The sequence below is a fragment of the Saccopteryx bilineata genome, chromosome 7 (assembly GCF_036850765.1).
Source record: "Saccopteryx bilineata isolate mSacBil1 chromosome 7, mSacBil1_pri_phased_curated, whole genome shotgun sequence".
Lineage (NCBI taxonomy): Eukaryota > Metazoa > Chordata > Mammalia > Chiroptera > Emballonuridae > Saccopteryx > Saccopteryx bilineata.
This window is the reverse complement of record NC_089496.1, coordinates 73,704,954-73,722,799: the sequence shown is the minus strand read 5'-3', so window position 1 is coordinate 73,722,799 and position 17,846 is coordinate 73,704,954. Positions and strand designations below refer to the sequence as shown.

General features: G+C 51.5%; 1 protein-coding gene across 5 annotated transcripts in view; it reads right to left on the bottom strand.

The window, feature by feature from the left end:
* CEMIP (cell migration inducing hyaluronidase 1) overlaps positions 1-17,846 on the bottom strand; it is a 155,975-nt gene that overhangs the window by 11,587 nt on the left and 126,542 nt on the right. For all 5 annotated transcript variants that reach the window (XM_066240079.1, XM_066240080.1, XM_066240082.1 and 2 more), the window contains 6 exons: positions 15,732-15,767; positions 15,496-15,651; positions 11,117-11,297; positions 9,827-10,042; positions 3,435-3,646; positions 1,947-2,132 (listed from right to left, as the gene is read on the bottom strand). In XM_066240079.1, the coding sequence (XP_066096176.1) occupies positions 1,947-2,132; positions 3,435-3,646; positions 9,827-10,042; positions 11,117-11,297; positions 15,496-15,651; positions 15,732-15,767 (987 nt within the window). The remainder of the gene's footprint in view (positions 1-1,946; positions 2,133-3,434; positions 3,647-9,826; positions 10,043-11,116; positions 11,298-15,495; positions 15,652-15,731; positions 15,768-17,846) is intronic.

Genomic DNA, 17,846 nt, shown 5'->3' with positions numbered 1-17,846 from the left:
CATAGGTGAGGAAGCAACCTAAGTGTCCATCGGTAGGAGAACTGATAAAGAAGACGGGATACTTGTATACAATGCAGTAGGACTCAGCCGTAAATAAGAATGAAATCTTGACACTTGTGACATGGATGGACCTAGAAGGTATTATGCGAAAGTGAAATAAGTTAGAAGACAAATACCGAATGAGTTCACTCATGTGGAATCTAAAAAACAAACGAACAAACAAAACAGAAACAGACTCAGATACAGAAACAAATTGACGTTGCCAGAGGGGAGGGTGAAAAGTGAAGGGATTAAGAAGTAGGAATTGGTAGTTACAGAACAGTCGTGGGGATGTAAAGTGCAGCACAGGGAATATAGTCAGTAATGTCATTATAACTACCGTAACGAATCCGTGATCACTTTGTAAGCTATATAAATGTCCAGCCACTATGTTGTATACCTGAAACTAATATATTGTAATATTTAATGCCAACTATAATTGAAAAGAAAATTTTTAACTATTTAAAAAGCACAGTATAATCATCAACTGGCATAATAATAAGCTAAGCTATCAACAAAAAGGTTGAATTATACAACAAAATCTGTTTAAAGTTAACGGGAAAATCAGATTGTGCAATGTTTTGATCAAAGAGGTCCAACTTGTGCAGTGGCAATTTGCATTGGCAATATTTGCATCTTTGAAACATGATTTTGAAAGGAAAAAATGTGGTCCTGGCCAGTTGGCTCAGTGGATAGAGCATTGGCTCAGCATGCAGACGTCCCGGGTTTGATCCCTCGTCAGGGCACACAGGAGAAGTGACCATCTGCTTTTCTCCCCCTCCGCCTCCCCCTCTCTCCCTCTTCTCCTCCTGCAGCCAGTGGCTCGATTGGTTTGAATGTCAGCCCTGGGCACTGAGGATAGCTCAGTTGGTCTGAGCTTGGCCCCAGATGGCGGTTACTGGGTGGAGGTCAGGGCACCTGTAGGAGTCTCTTTATCTCCCCTCATTTCACTTAAAAAAATAAAGAAAAGAAGAAAAAAATGCAATGGACGGTGCCAAGAGGATTTGACCTTAAAGCATTTGTTTTTTAATCCTAACACTTCCATAGGTGTAGGAGGGATGTTTCCTTCCTCCTCTCTTTTTTTGTCTGGGAAGATTTTTCTACACTCCAGGTCCATCCCCTCACTCATTTCTTCCCCAGGGAAGGAGAGTGCCCCATCCGCTGGGGGGTGTGGGTGTCACATAGGCCCACCCATAGACAGCGGCACTTGGTCCGCCCTGCTGCACCCTGAGTCGTGGGGGTTGGGCTCCAGTGGGGAGCCTGCATGGCTCCGTGCCACCTGGGGCTGGGGGGGGACCTTGGGGACGGCAGGGGGAGCTCTGTTCCCCACAGCTCCGTCAGCAGTAAGACAGTCCCCTCTTCACCTGCTGGCTTTCTGCCCACAACTGGCTTAGAGCTTGTGTGGGAAAAGGGGTGCTATTTGCTTCCCCTGAACCCCAACACTGTACTTACACTTCTGTTTTCAAATTCTAATTTTTCTGTAATCAAATTGATAGAGCTATTATTATAACAATGCCAGCTATTTCTCGATCCTTGACCTCAGTACAAGGTTGGAAATGGCCATAAAGTGACCCTCCCTTCACTCCCCACCGGCTCACTGTCCGTAGCATCGTTGCTTTGGAGATGTGTTGGTACCCTTAAGATGTTAGACTCTTTATAGGGGAGGGACCACATCGCTCCCTCGTCTCCCCCATCTCTGTATTGACTAGAACCTCACGTTGCTCAGCAAAGAGGTGACGGCTTCAAACACGGATGTCTGTCCTACTTGCGAAGCTAACGATTTGAAAAATGACCTTGGTAGGTGGAACCATCAGCCTCAGAAGGGACGCGCCTGGGAAGGGACCCTACACTCACCGCACTCACTGCGGGCAGTCTGGGGTTATGGGACAGACCAGTGGGGTCCTCACCCTGCGGCCTCGTCCCAGTAGTAGTGGCTCCGGCCGGGAAAGCTCTGCTCCACCTTGTCCATCTGCAGGGTCCTCACGAAGGTGCCAGTCTTGGACGTCTGTTTCAGCAGGCGGTTGTGGACATCCGAGAGGATGGAAAAGGTGGTCCCCCGGGGGTAGCAGAGCCCCACTCGGATCCAGTCACCCCTAGAAACCGAGGCAGAGTCAGCTTACAAGCAAGGATGTCCCAGCTACCCAGCCTCCGGGCGTGGCTGGGAGAGACCAAGAATTCCCCACCAGGGACACCTCTTCTGTCATGGGATTTTGAAAGAACACTTGCTGTTGGTAGTGAATTGCAGTTCAGAGAGAGGAGGACATTGCAGTGGGTCCCTTGGGCATCTCCAGGGTCTACCTGGGGGAGCTCCATACGGAACGCTGGCTGGAAAAGACATTCTCGCAACTGTCAGTTCCGTATGGAGGCCCTAGCTCAGCAACTTCCTGTCCAGCTGAGTGTAGGGCCCATGTCGTGTCTCTGGGTCTCACACTGCACATCTGATAAGTGTCTGCCTCACAGGAGTACTGCGCATAGAAAACACTCGAACATCAATAACACCCTCAGTTTAACCCAGGGGTCCCCAAACTTTTTACACAGGGGGCCAGTTCACTGTCCCTCAGACCACTGGAGGGCCGGACTATAAAAAAAACTATGAACAAATCCCTAAGCACACTGCACATATCTTATTTTAAAGTAAAAAAACAAAACGGGAACAAATACAATATTTAAAATAAAGAACAAGTAAATTTAAATCAACAAACTGACCAGCATTTCAATGGGAACTATGGGCCTGCTTTTGGCTAATGAGATGGTCAGTGTCCGGTTCCATATTTGTCAATGCTAGCCATAACAAATGATATGACGCGCTTCCGGAGCCCTGACACGTGCGTCCCGCATCGCTGCGCTTTGTGGCGCCACCACATGCAGCACACAGGATGCATCCTGTGCTCCTCTCACTGACCACCAATGAAAGAGGTGCCCCTTCCGGAAGTACGGCGCGGGCCAGATAAATGGCCTCAGGGGGCCGCATGTGGCCCGCGGGCCGTAGTTTGGGGATCCCTGGTTTAACCCCTGGACCCCAGAATCCCATCCCCTGTGTGTAAAATGGCAACATGGTTGCCGGATATTGTTTTGCCTAATACTGAGCACATTGGAAGGCCAGGTCCTCAGCCAGGCACCTGTCATACGTGATCTCAATGGATCCTCACTGCACCGTGTGAGGTGTTACTGTCCCCATCTCCAAGGTGAAGGGACTGAGGCTCCACAGGGTCGGAGGCCCTGCCTGAGGTCACCCACAGCCACAGCAAGGGCTCAGCCACCTCCTTTGATTGTGAACTGCAGGGTGACGTCAACCCCCGCAGACCACGCTCCTGCAGCAGGGAGGGCTTGGGCCAGCCCGAGGTTCTGCAGCCGTTGTCACCGCTGCCCTAGCTCCCGGCCAGGCCCCCACTCACTTGTTGAAGTTGATGAGCCAGATGGCGAGCTCGGTGGGGGCCGTGTGGTTCCAGTGGATGGTGTACCCCTTCTGCAGGGTGATGACAGGCTGGTACTGCTGGTAGTGGGTGCTCCTGGTCAGGGCCCCCTCCAGGTAGAGCGGGTGGCTGGGGAAGTCATTCTTGATGATCTTCATCCTCAGGTTACTGGTCTTATAGGCCTGAATGTACATCTTTTTAAAGCCCAAAAAGGAAACACACAACAGGACAATTACAAGGGATTATTCCCAGAGCGTCTGGTTAACGTCTGACTACAGACTACACTTTCAAAGGCACTCTCTTAACAGAGCCCTTTTTAGAAGACATAGAGGAAAGGAAGGCCAAATAAGGGGCCTCTCCCTGCAAAACCCACACCGCATTGTGCAGCCCAGCCAGCGCTCTGCGTATCCTCAAAAACATGCTGTGTTGGGGAGACACCGGTAGAAACCAGATGGCAAACTTTGGAAAAAGGAAGAGGAAGGTGGAGAGGCTTGCACAATTCTGCTGCAAATGCAGCTCTCCTCTCATGGGCTGTCGTCCTGCCTGCATTCGGGAGACAGCCTGGGTGACTGCCAGCTTCCCCCTCGGGGTCTCAGTGTCTGGCCCCATGGCCAGTCCACCGGGTGGCCATGCACGCTGTATAGATGAGTGGCATCTCATTTCAGAGGAAAAACTGAAAGCTAGACTGTCAGCTGTTGAGCCCCAGGGACCAAAGAGCCCAGGTGCTTCGGGCCAGCCGTGGTTTAAGACACTGTTTTATGCCGTGTCCCATTTTCATAAGGTGACGACCCTGTCGCGGTGGCCGAGAAAGACCATCATACCAGTGTGCAATAACGCCGTGCCTTTGGAAGGAAGGTGTTATCGTCCCCTCCAGTGGTATCATGTATAAAATGGAAAGAGAAACTTTAGCCCTGCCCCTCATGTGGAGTTGTCAGGAGTATCAAATGTTCAAAGATAGATTAGACCAGCTGCAAAGTGAAGGGAGATTGTGAATACTTATTAACCACTAGCCATTACAAAGGTCATACACCATGATCAAGGAGGATTTATTCTGGTAATGCAAGGTTGGTACGGCATTCGCAGATCAAAAAATGTGATACACCACATAAACAGAAGGATAAAAGTCACATATTAATAAATGCAGAAAATGCACTTGATGAAATTCAGCACCCATGTATGTTAAAAAAAACTCAGCAAAGTGGGAACTAGGGGGGGTACATACTTCAATGTAATTAAGGCCACATATGACAGACCCACAGCCAACATCATACTCAATGGGCAGAACTACAAGTGTTTCCCTTAAGAACAGGAACAAGACAGGGATATCCACTTTCACCACTCTGAACTCAATATAGTACTAGAAGTCGTAGTCACAGCAATCAGACAAGAAGAAAAAAAAGGCACCCAAATTGGAAAGAAAGAAGTAAAACTGTCATTATTTGCAGATGACAAGAGAGTGGATATAGAGAACCCCAGACATTCCACCACAAAACTACTAGAACTGAAAAACTAATTCAGTAAAGTAGCAGGGTATAAAATAAATATCCAGAATTCAGTTGCATTTTTCTAAATAATGATAATCTGTCAGAAAGGGAAAACAGGGAAGCAATACCACTGCTTCAAAAAGGATAAAATACCTAGGACTAAATGTAACCAAGGATGTGAACGACCTGTACTCAGAAAATAACAGGACACTGAAGAAAGAAACTGAAGAAGATACAAACTAGTGGAAGCATATACTACGCTCATGGATGGGAGAATTAACATCACTAAACTGTCCATATTAGGCAAAGCAATCTATAGATTCAACACAATTCCTATCAAGATACCAATGGTGTATTTCACAGAACTAGAACAAATATTCCAAAAATGTATATGGAACTACAAAAGACCCTACACAGCCACAGCAATCTTGAGAAATAAGAACAAAGTTTGAGGAATCACGCTACCCGATATCAAACTATACTATGAGGCCATAGTAATCAAAACAGCATGGTACTGGCATAAAAACAGACATGTAGATCAATGGAACGGAATAGAGAGCCCAGAAATCAGCCCATACCTATAGGGTTAATTAATATTTGACAAAAGAGGCAAGAACATACAATGGGGTAAAAACAGTCTATTCAATAAATGGTGTTGGGAAAATTGGACAGATATGTGCAAAAAATGAAACTAGACCACCAACTTACACCATACACAAGAATAAACTCACACTGGATTAAAGACAAATATTAGACACCAAAATATAAAAATCCTAGAAGAAAGCATAAGCAGTATAATCTTGGACGTTTCTTGTAGCAGTACTTTTTCTGCTCTATCTCCTTGGGCAAGGGAAATAAGGGGAAAATAAACAAATGGGACTACATCAAACGGAAGGTTTGCACAGCAAAGGAGACCATCAACAAAATGGGAAGACCTGGACTGCCCTGCGGTGGCGCAATGGGTAAAAACGTCGACCTGGAATGCTGAGGTCACTGGTTCGAAACCCTGGGCTTGCCTGGTCAAGGCACATATGGGAGTTGATGCTTCCTGCTCATCCCCACTTCTCTCTCTCTTTGTCCCCTCTCTCTAAAATGAATAAATCTAAAAAAAAAAAAAAATGGAAAGACAGCCTGCTGAATGGGAGAACATATTTACTGATAGATCTGATAAGGGGTTAATGTCCAAAATTTATAAAGAACGTACAAAACTCAACACTAAAAAGGAACCAACAATTCAATTTTAAAAATGGGCAAAGAGCCTGAATAGATACTTTTCTAAAGAGGACATACAGATGGCCAATAAACATACGAAAAGATGCTCAACATCACTAATGATAAGATACTCTTTTATGGATTCTTGCTGTATTGGCCAAGAGTTTGCTTAAAGGCTTTTAATCACTGTAAAAAAAAATAGAAGACTGGATAAAGAAGATGGGGCACATATACACCATGGCATACTATTCAGCTAGAAGAAATGATGACATCGGATCACTTACAGCAGAATGGTGGAATCTTGATAACATTATGCAGAGTGAAATAAGTGAATCAGAAAAAAAACAAGAACTGCAGGATTCCATACATTGGTGGGACATAAAAACGAGACTAAGAGACATGGACAGGCGTGGGGTGGTTACGGGGGGGGGGGGAGGGGAGGGGAGGAGGGAGAGGGGGAGGGGGAGGGGTACAAAGAAAACTGGATAGAGGGTGACGGAGGACGATCTCTGGGTGATGGGTATGCAACAGAACTAAATGACAAGATAACCTGGAAATGTTTTCTTTGAATATATGTACCCTGATTTATTGATGTCACCCCATTAAAATAAAAATTTATAAAAAAAAACAAACATCACTAATGATAAGAGAAATACAAATTAAAAACAAAGAGATGATCACCTCACACCTGTCAGAATAGCTAAGCAAACAACAAGTGCTAGTGAGGGTGTGGAGAAAAGGGACCCCTCCTGCACTGCTGGTGGGAATGCAGACTGGTGCAGCCACTGTGGAAAACAGTATGGAGATTCCTCAAAAAATTAAAAATGGAGGCCCTGGCCGGTTGGCTCAGCGGTAGAGCGTCGGCCTAGCGTGCGGAGGACCCGGGTTTGATTCCCGGCCAGGGCACAGAGGAGAAGCGTCCATTTGCTTCTCCACCCCTCCGCCGCGCTTTCCTCTCTGTCTCTCTCTTCCCCTCCTGCAGCCAAGGCTCCATTGGAGCAAAGATGGCCCGGGCGCTGGGGATGGCTCTGTGGCCTCTGCCTCAGGCGCTACAGTGGCTCTGGTCGCAAGATGGCGACGCCCAGGATGGGCAGAGCAACGCCCCCCTGGTGGGCAGAGCATCGCCCCTGGTGGGCGTGCCGGGTGGATCCCGGTCGGGCGCATGCGGGAGTCTGTCTGACTGTCTCTCCCTGTTTCCAGCTTCAGAAAAATGGAAAAGAAAAAAAAAAAAATTAAAAATGGAGCTGCCTTTTGACCCAGTGATCCCACTTCTGGGAATATATCCTAAGAAGCCTGTTATACTAAATTGAAAGAATATTTGCACCCCTATGTTCAGTGCAGTGTTATTTATAATAACCAAGGTCTCAAAACAGCCCAAGTGCCCATTAGTGGATGAGTGAATAGAAAAGGTGTGGTATATTTACAATAAAATTCTACACAACCATAAAAAGAAGGAATTCTTTTCTTTTACAACAGCACATATGGACCTGAAAAGCATTATGCTAAGTGAAATAAGCCAGTCAGAGAAAGACAAGTACTATACGATTTTACTCATATGAACGCTAATAATGAACAAAATGAACTAACAAGCAAAATAGAGACAGATGCACACATAGAGAGCAGGCTGACAGCTGTCAGGGGAGGGGGAGGGGCAGCAGGACTGGGGAGGGAGGTGGAGGCAGAGAGCAAAGAAAGACCAAAACACTCAAGGACACAGACAAGAGTGTGGTGATGGCTGGGAGGGGAGGGCATGGAGGAGGGTATGGGGACATACATGGCAATGGACAGACTTGTCTTGGCGGGTGAACACACCACATGGGGTACAGAGATGTGTTGTAGACTGGGCACCTGAAACCTGTATAATTATATTAACTAGTGTCACCCTAATAAAGTCAATAAAAAAATAATTAACCACTAGTCAGTTATAACCAGGCATGCTCAGAGCCATCCCTTGTCTTCAGAAGATAGGCCATGAGTGTATGGGAAAGAGGGAGGGGGGGACCAAGGTCAGGGCTCCGCATGTGATGTCCTTGGGCCAGGGATGCCGTGCAGCACCCAAAGTGTGGGTACTCGGCTCACGGGTTTGGTCACCCTTTCATTACCAGGTCATGACTCCCATCTACCAGCGCCTTCTGACCCCATTTTCCTCTTAATCTTTCTTAGTTCATCACAACCACCTCTCATACCCATGAGCGTCGACCCCCTGCCCTGTCCGCACACGCACACGCAGCAGAAGTCTCGTGGAGATTTCCTCTCCCAGGGCTGAGGAAATCCCACAGTGGGGAGAGGGGCCTCTTCCAAACTGTGCGGGCCCCACTGTTTCCAGCACCACCCGGCCTTCCTTCACACCGTCTTGTCAGCAGTTTCCGATTTCCGCTGACAGGACACACCAGCCAAACCAAGCTGAGTGCTCTCTGCCAGCCACCCTGCACGGGCTGACTCGGCCCTCTCTGCCCGTGACCTCATCCACTGCAGCGAGCACTCGGCTTTCTACCCCAGCCTGGGCCCTGTCTTCCTCTGGGCCTTCCTGCTAAACACCAGCTCCTCTCACCTGTGCCCCCCGCCCCCGTGAACCCCTGCAGCCACGTGCCTGCCTGGCCCCCATGGCCCTTTCCCCTCAGGCTCGTATCAGCTCCCTCTCCTGTCTCTCCCCAAACCCCTTTCAGCTCTAACACCCCAAGTCCTGATGTCCACAGTGGGGTAGTTATGGGAACAACCTCACACATTTCCTGCCCACGTGGGCCTCTAGCCTTCTCCTCATCTATTCATCAGTCATTCATCTGGACAGTAACAGCAACAAGAATATGGTAAGAGCTCACTACTCTTTTCAGCCCTGCCACACTTCACACACTGTCCACGCCTGCGCTGTCCCGTACTCTAGCCATCAGCCACCGCTGGCCACTGAGCACCGGAAACATGGCCTGTATGGCTGAGGACCTGGATTTTAAATTTGATTTTAATCAAAGTTTCAATTGCAAAACAATTGCCATGTAAAATATTTTTCTATCCAACACAACTATCTTTTATGCTGTTGAAAATCTGCATCCAAATTTAGCGGGCAATCAATATAAAACGTACGGTGCATTTAAAGACTTCGAAAAATATGAGTGCAAAATGTCTCATGGATGGTTTTCCCATGGATTACATGTTGAGATGATAGTATTTTGAATATACTGATTAAATAAAATGTACTGTTGAGATTAATTTCACCCGTTTTCCCCTTTTCACATGGCTACGAGAAAATTTAAGATTGTAAGTGTGGCTTGCATTGTATTTTCGGAGGATAGGGCTGGTAAAGCACTTTATGTGGCTTGTATGACCCCTTCTCCCAATCTCATTAAGGAAGTTCAATTACCCCGGTTTTACAGGTGAGGAAACTGAGGCCCAAGGGTTTGAGTGACTTGCTCCAGGTCACGCCGTTAGCGCGGGAGCCCGAGCAGCGTCCGCGTGCTGGGCTGCAGAGCACTTTTTGTAAGCATTCTGCTTGCACGGTGTGTCCACTTGGAGTTTTTAAAAAATGCTACGGGGTGAGGAGGAAAAGTAGGAAGAATCAAGGAAGGAGAAAAGAAAAGCCTGTCCTTCTGGCCTGAGGCGGAGCACGACCCGCTGTAGGCACTCACTCAGCGCCTGTCACAGGAGTGGTGACCACAGACAACCAGAGTGCCACTGTGCGCCCACCTGTGCGTAGCGCCCGCTGCAGATGGCCCCTCGCCAGTCGGGGACGTCGATGCAGTCTGGGTGCCGGACCAGCCAGTTGTCGGCCTTGGTGAGGTAGGAGCCGGGGTACTCGGACACGGAGCCATCCACGTCATGGAACACTGACGTCTTGTCCCCGTCCATGTTCAGTTGGTTGAACCAGGGCCCGGGCTCCCCGAAGAACACCCTGGAGGTGATCTAAACAGAGCCCAGGGCAGTCAGGTGGGGTCAGGAGGTGAAGGGAAACACAGCCGTCAGCAGGCCAGGGCAGGGCAGAGTTCCCGATTTCCACTGACGTGGCACACCAGCCAGACCAAAGGTGCTCTCAGGCACGGGGGACCCGCACGGCTGACCTCTCAGAGGGGGGGGGGCCCAGCCTCTGCTGTGCCCAACTCCTGGACCCAGCATGTTATGTGGGCCCCTGCTTGTGGGGGGGGGGCGGCTGCTTGGGTGACCTGCAGGGAGCTCTGGTCCTGGACATGTGTAAACGCACATGTCGGGAGAGCACGGGGGAGAGAGAATGCGTATGTGTGCCGTGTTTCAGGAAGACTGTCTTTCAACATGAGCCCCCGGAGACACCCATGACTGGCCTCTTTCAGGCCCTCATGGCCTGAGTAAGGAAATTAGGTAACTTAAGTTTTCACATCTTTTCCCTCATCCTGATGTAACCAGGCAGACAGGCAAAGGGCAGGGGCGGAGGCGGGGAAGAGGGGAAGGCCGAGGAAATCCGTAACCGGAGGAAGAGGCAGCAGGAGGTCTGGACCTGCCTGGTCTCCCAGGCCTGTCGTCCTGACCTCGTCACCCCCAGCCACTTGCCCGTCCACTGTCTGGCGAGGAGGCCCCTGTGTATGTTCTGCTCTGAGGGAGGGACTGAACACATCTTCAGCAAAGATTCCCTTAGAAACTGCAGGTTTTTAAAATTAACTGTGCCAACTCAGGTGGCCCAGTCACAAGACTATAGGTCAAAAGCAAGACTCAGAAGAACAGCCTCAGAACCTCAGGTCCAACATGCGGCCGGCTCCCACTGAGGCCCGGGCAGGCTCTGAGCAAGGTGAGGGCAAGCAGGCAGCTACCCCAACCTGACCTGTGGGGCACCCCACGCCTGTACTTTTCCAGTTTGGATGCAGACAGAACTGGAACGCGGCCCAGCCTGCTCAGAGGAGGCCGTTCAGCCCTGTGGTGGTGGCAACGGTTCAACTGCAGCCCCCAAGGACCTGTGACTCACCGCCGGAGTCTGGGTTTGCCGGGAGCCGGCCCCGGCGCCTCACTCACCGGGACGTCCTCAAAGGCGATGTTGGTCACGTTGTTGTGGGGGCAGCTCTGCCAGGCGTTGTTCAGGCGGAAGGCCAGGGCGCTGGTGTGTCGGCCCTCCAGGGCCACAAACTTGCGGAAGGTGCAGTTCTGGATGTTGATGGGGCCGTCATAGAACTGAATTCCTCGGATCGGAAAATTCCTGCAGAGTGGGGGAGGTCGGATGTCAGGTGAATCGCCATGTTTGCACCCACCAAGGAGGATGGCAACAGAGACCTAGATAAATGATTCCTGAACCCCACCCCCAGCAACTCCCCCTTCACAGAACACCACTGACTCATTCACTAATTCAAGGGAAAAGCATTCATGGACACAGTAATATCAATAAACGGATGGGTGGATGGATGGATGGATGGAGAGATGCATATCTGTCTGGTTGCTGGTTTGAGATTTGGGGGATCATCTATTGCAAACCAATTTTTCCATCAATTCCCCAATTTTTCCAATCTCTGAAGAGTCCTTGGGTAAATACTGTAAATACTGCCGGAGAGCGCCCCTGGGAAGGGAGAGCCATCAGTCATTATTGCCTTCGTCTAGTTGCTATAACAGGTTTAACCAGATTAAGATTCAGATGAGTTTCCTGTCTGTGAATAAGCCTTTCAATTGGGAGCATGCTGGATTTGGGGAACAGAGGGAAGCAGGCACGACAGTGGACAGCCTGAGGACCCCAGCAGGCCCAGGTGCCCGGAGGCAGGGAGAGGTAGACTTGGCAATTAAGGGAGAGGACTGAAGTAGGACCGGGACTTGGAAATTTTGCCTTGGGCCCAGCAGGGGGCAGGGTACTCAGAGACCTTTGCCATTTGCTTTGGGCTCCTGAGCAAGGCCTGGGAGGCAAGGGCCGGAGAGGGGCTGGCTGGGCTTCCTGGTGGCCTTCCCGGTCCTGGCCCTCAGTCTGGGCTTGCTCATCCTCCACACCTAATTTTTCTGCTTTCGCTGGTACCTACGTCTGGGCCAGCGCCCTCCCCTCTCACAGTGAGCACAGGAAGCGCAGGAAGATGAAGAAGAAATGCATTTAAAGAATTTGTCTGTGGGAGGAGGCCGCACCCAGCTGTCCCCAGTCATCGCACTGGGCCCCTCCATGTGGACACGGTTCCCCGAGGGAACCCTCGTCACGCAGTCTTGGCAACGTGTCGTCAGCGGGCACCAAGGACCTCCTGAATTTGTGCTGTTTTATTAGTAACTGATTAACATCATGACCTAGAATGTCGATTCTCACGGGCTGGCTCTGCGTTTTTCCATTTAAGGCGTTCTCGGGACAGCCCATTCTCCAGGGCTCTACGCTTAAACTTTAGACCCAAACTCAGGCCCAGACACGACGAATCGCCCACCGTTAGGTCCCCGGTTCCCGCTCACGAGTGCAGTTGGAGGGCCCTGGCCGAGTCTGACAGAGGTGTCAGGCCTCCGTAAACAAACTCACCTCTGGAAACCATCAGAGCACTGTGGGCCTGGGAGGCAGGCAACCCTCAGCAAAGAGGCCCCAGCTCTGCAGCCCCAGAGCTGCTCATAAAAACGGCCTGACCGGACGGCCAGCGTCCCTGAGGTCAGACGCTGAGGTCAACGGCCCTCGCTGAGGTCCGCGTCCCTGAGGTCAACGGCCCTCGGCAGCTCGCACCTGGAGACTGTGGCTCTGTCTGCAAAACCCTTTCAAACATACGCATCCCCTCGGGGTGGCAGTTTCTACCTGTGTCCTGCCCATCGAGGCAGGAATGATACTGTTCTAGAGAAGGAGGAGAGAGCTCGGGGGGCAGGAATGATACTGTTCTAGAGAAGGAGGAGAAGGCTCGGGGGGCAGGAATGATACTGTTCTAGAGAAGGAGGAGAGAGCTCGGGGGGCAGGAGTGATACTGTTCTAGAGAAGGAGGAGAGAGCTCGGGGGCAGGAGTGATACTGTTCTAGAGAAGGAGGAGAGAGCTCGGGGGCAGGAGTGATACTGTTCTAGAGAAGGAGGAGACAGCTCGGGGGGCAGGAATGATACTGTTCTAGAGAAGGAGGAGAGAGCTCGGGGGGCAGGAGTGATACTGTTCTAGAGAAGGAGGAGACAGCTCAGGAGGCAGGAATGATACTGTTCTAGAGAAGGAGAAGGCTCGGGAGGCAGGAATGATACTGTTCTAGAGAAGGAGGAGAGCTCAGGGGGCAGGAGTGATACTGTTCTAGAGAAGGAGGAGAGAGCTCGGGGGGCAGGAGTGATACTGTTCTAGAGAAGGAGGAGAGAGCTCAGGGGGCAGGAGTGATACTGTTCTAGAGAAGGAGGAGACAGCTCAGGAGGCAGGAATGATACTGTTCTAGAGAAGGAGAAGGCTCGGGAGGCAGGAATGATACTGTTCTAGAGAAGGAGGAGAGCTCAGGGGGCAGGAGTGATACTGTTCTAGAGAAGGAGGAGAGAGCTCGGGGGGCAGGAGTGATACTGTTCTAGAGAAGGAGGAGAAGGCTCGGGGAGCAGGAGTGATACTGTTCTAGAGAAGGAGGAGAGAGCTCGGAGGGCAGGAATGATACTGTTCTAGAGAAGGAGGAGAAGGCTCGGGGGGCAGGAGTGATACTGTTCTAGAGAAGGAGGAGAGAGCTCGGGGGGCAGGAGTGATACTGTTCTAGAGAAGGAGGAGACGGCTCGGGAGGCAGGAATGATACTGTTCTAGAGAAGGAGGAGAGCTCGGGGGGCAGGAGTGATACTGTTCTAGAGAAGGAGGAGAGAGCTCGGAGGGCAGGAATGATACTGTTCTAGAGAAGGAGGAGAAGGCTCGGGGGGCAGGAGTGATACTGTTCTAGAGAAGGAGGAGAGAGCTCGGGGGGCAGGAATGATACTGTTCTAGAGAAGGAGGAGAGAGCTCGGGGGGCAGGAGTGATACTGTTCTAGAGAAGGAGGAGAGAGCTTGGGAGGCAGGAATGATACTGTTCTAGAGAAGGAGGAGAGAGCTCGGAGGGCAGGAATGATACTGTTCTAGAGAAGGAGGAGAGAGCTCGGGGGCAGGAATGATACTGTTCTAGAGAAGGAGGAGAGAGCTCAGGGGCAGGAATGATACTGTTCTAGAGAAGGAGGAGAGAGCTCAGGAGGCAGGAATGATACTGTTCTAGAGAAGGAGGAGAGAGCTCGGGGGGCAGGAATGATACTGTTCTAGAGAAGGAGGAGAGAGCTCGGGGGCAGGAATGATACTGTTCTAGAGAAGGAGGAGAGAGCTCGGGGGCAGGAATGATACTGTTCTAGAGAAGGAGGAGAGAGCTCGGGGGCAGGAATGATACTGTTCTGGAGAAGGAGGAGACGGCTCGGGTGGCAGGAATGATACTGTTCTAGAGAAGGAGGAGACAGCTCGGGGGGCAGGAATGATACTGTTCTAGAGAAGGAGGAGAAAGCTCGGGGGGGCAGGAGTGATACTGTTCTAGAGAAGGAGGAGAGAGCTCGGAGGGCAGGAATGATACTGTTCTAGAGAAGGAGGAGAAGGCTCGGGGGGCAGGAGTGATACTGTTCTAGAGAAGGAGGAGAGAGCTCGGGGGGCAGGAATGATACTGTTCTAGAGAAGGAGGAGAGAGCTCGGGGGTGGGAGCCGGAAGGGCTGGTCTCAGCCCTCGGAGCCTGGGGCCATGTGCTGCTGGCCTGGATCCCATCTGGGCAGAGGCTCCACCCGCATGGGAGGGACATCCTCACCACGGACCCAAGCTGTGGCCTCGCGAGGACCCGACCGAGTCCCTGTGCTTGCTCGGTGAGCACACCAGCCGCCCCAGTTCCCCCACCCTCACGGACCACCAGGTGATTACTCAGCCTTCATCTGCAGGACTGTCCCGCGATTCAGTCTTTCCACGAATCCGACTGCTAGAGCAGTCCTTCCAGCTCTGAACCCGTTCTAACTGAGCCCACATGGAGTGAGCCTCACATGTGCGCGGCAGCTCTTAGGATAACTTCCCAAGTGGGATCCCACCTGCTGGTTGAAGATCCCAGTCTGCTTTTGACACGGTTTGGGTTGGGCCCCCCTCCTGCTGGCTCTCCCTTAAGTGTGCTCTGGCCTGACTCTCTCTGCCACCCTCGGGGCATGCAATGCTCCAAGTGGACATGTCTCAGAGGACAAAACAACCTAGTTGCTGATCCTGACATGACATTCCTTATCCATGTGGCCCAGAGCCACATAGTGCAGTTAGTAGCCCCATCGCCCGGTGGACTTATATTCAACAATGTTCTGACTTCTCTCTCACGTTCTAGATCCCACCCCACTGTTTCAGTGACTGCTCTGACCACACACGGGCAGAGGAATTCGTAGTTCACAGCCAGAAACCACTAATGGGCATCTCTCCTCTCCCTGCTGACACCCAGCTAGCTACGCAGAACAGAGAGGCCGCCCTGGTCGCAAACCTACTGGCCTATAGGGAGGGTTCTTCCACTGTGATCCAAGCCGCCGGGGCCCCAGATCCTGTTGTCCATCATCTCGGTCCCCACGTTGCCACTCTCGCCAACAAACAGGCTGTTCTTAATTTCCTGCTTGGAGCCGTCATCATATGGGAAGGTTCCGCCACTGTAGGGGGAAGAGGCCTGGGATGAGATGGCCAGAAACAGCTTCCCCAGAGGGCCCAGCACAATGACAGGTGCCCTTACCTGGCCAGGGTCAGGCCGATGCCGTTGTCAGCAAACCTGGGGACGAGAGCAGACAGTCAACGTGTGCTCTCACTCGGTGAAGTGGAGGAGAGGGCCCTTCTGTTCCCTGGAGTCCCGCTGTGGCTCCTGTGTGTGTGTGGGGGACTCTACCTAAGCACAGGATTTGCTGAGGGAGCTGGGGACATTGTAGGTCCCCTCCCGCTCAGTCTGACTTCAAGGAGGAAAGAGTGACTTCAGTGTCTTTTGGAGTCTGATGTCCCATTGCATCAGCAGCACGAAGACTGGGGCCCGGGGCCTCTGTCTCTAGCCTGCCCTCACTGGGCTCCCCGGGCTCAGTGGGAGGCTGGGCCAGAGTGATGTGGAGAGCCTTGGTGGCATCTCCATATCACTGCCACCCCCAGTGCTCTGCCTGAGGCCTTCTCATTCTCCGTGTGACCCTGGGGACCTCACAAAGACTCCCAGCACAGGTTCCATCCCAGTCTGCTACTGACTGTAAAATCAGCCACTCTCCTCACCTGCCTTCTCAAAATCTGGCCTATTTCCATGGACTATCTCACACGCATCCTGAATAAAACAGCACACTTCTCCCCATCTAAGCCAGGCCACTGCCCCAAAGGCCCGGTTTCAGCTCCGCGCTCACCATCTGCAGTCCTCCCTCGGCTGGACGATTGGAGTAGCTCCTCACCTGTCCTTCCTCCTGTGGCAGGGCCCCGCCCACCTGCCTATGCCCAGTGGTTGCTAGCATGATCTTTCTGCAATGGACCCAAAGGCCAAACACTCAGAGTCCTTGAAGGGACCCTTCCTCCCAACTTCTGCCAGTCCTGACTGTGCCAACCCTGTCCCCTCGTGGGACTGCAGCCACGGTGCCACCAGACTCGGCTACACTAGAAGGGAATCCACGGGGAGCTAGAAGGCCCACCCACACCGGCAGGGGGCTCACAGTTTGCCCCAAACCACTGAGACAGTCACTGGACCTGAAACACTGCAGAGAATTTCAGCACCGACACCCTGCGTTCTCTCACCCCTTACATAGTCACTTTCAGCGTCAGTGGGCCTGTTCTTGGGACGAGCAGCTCATATCCAACATCTGGCAGTCCAGGGAAGGTCTTCCTTCTACTGAGCTGGAAGCTGCCCTGTGCCTAGCACAGCGGTTCTCAACCTTTCTAATGCCGTGACCCCGCAATACAGTTCCTCATGTTGCGGTGACCCCAAACCAAAAAATAATTTTGGTGGCTACTTCATAACTGTAACTTTGCTACAGTTATGATTCGGAATGTAAATACCTGATATGCATTATGTATTCTCATTGCCTCTCCGCCTCCTAGGCTTCTGTCCTCCGGCGCTTGCTGCACCCGCCCACTGATGACGTCAGCAAGCGCCCGACACACACACGTAATGCGCTGCTATGGACTGTGGAGCGTTCCCCCCCCCCCCTGCTTCCCCCGCCCCTTAGGCCCCGGACAGATGATGCAATCACGTCTGCGCATGACCGCAGGCATTCAGTTTGGAACGCACGTCCATAACGGCGTGCGTTCAAGCTGAATAGCGCTGCTGCAGACGGTATCGCGGCTTCTCACGGCTAAGGCCATCGGAAATATGTATTTTCTGATGGCTTTAGGCGACCCCCGTGTTTTGGTCGTTCGACCCATGCCGGGGTCGCGACCCACAGGTTGAGAACCGCTGGTCTAGCACTTCCGCTTTCTAATCTGTCAGAACACACCTGTCTCCTCTCCCACTCAATGCCCTCAGAACCTGGAGCCAACCTTCTCAAAACTCATGACTTCTCTGAGCCCCTGTTGGTCTGCCAGCATCTCCTAGGCACCCTTGTCTGAGGCTCCATCCTGAGTCAGTTATCTGTCTGTCTGTCTCTCCTCAGGCTCTGCTCTTCTGAACACCCTTTCTTTCTCTTTCTCTCTCTCTCTCTCTCTCTCTCCTCTCTCCTGTTTCCCTCCTTGCACACTTTTGCTTCCTCTCTCTCCCTTTCCCTGTTACTTCTCCTCTAAGTGGTCACAATGAAATAGAGAAATACATTTATTTCCAATGTAGACTTTTTCATGATATCCTTCAAAGCAAATCCCAGCTCAGCTGCCTGTCCCTTCGGGTCCTTGTCCAGGG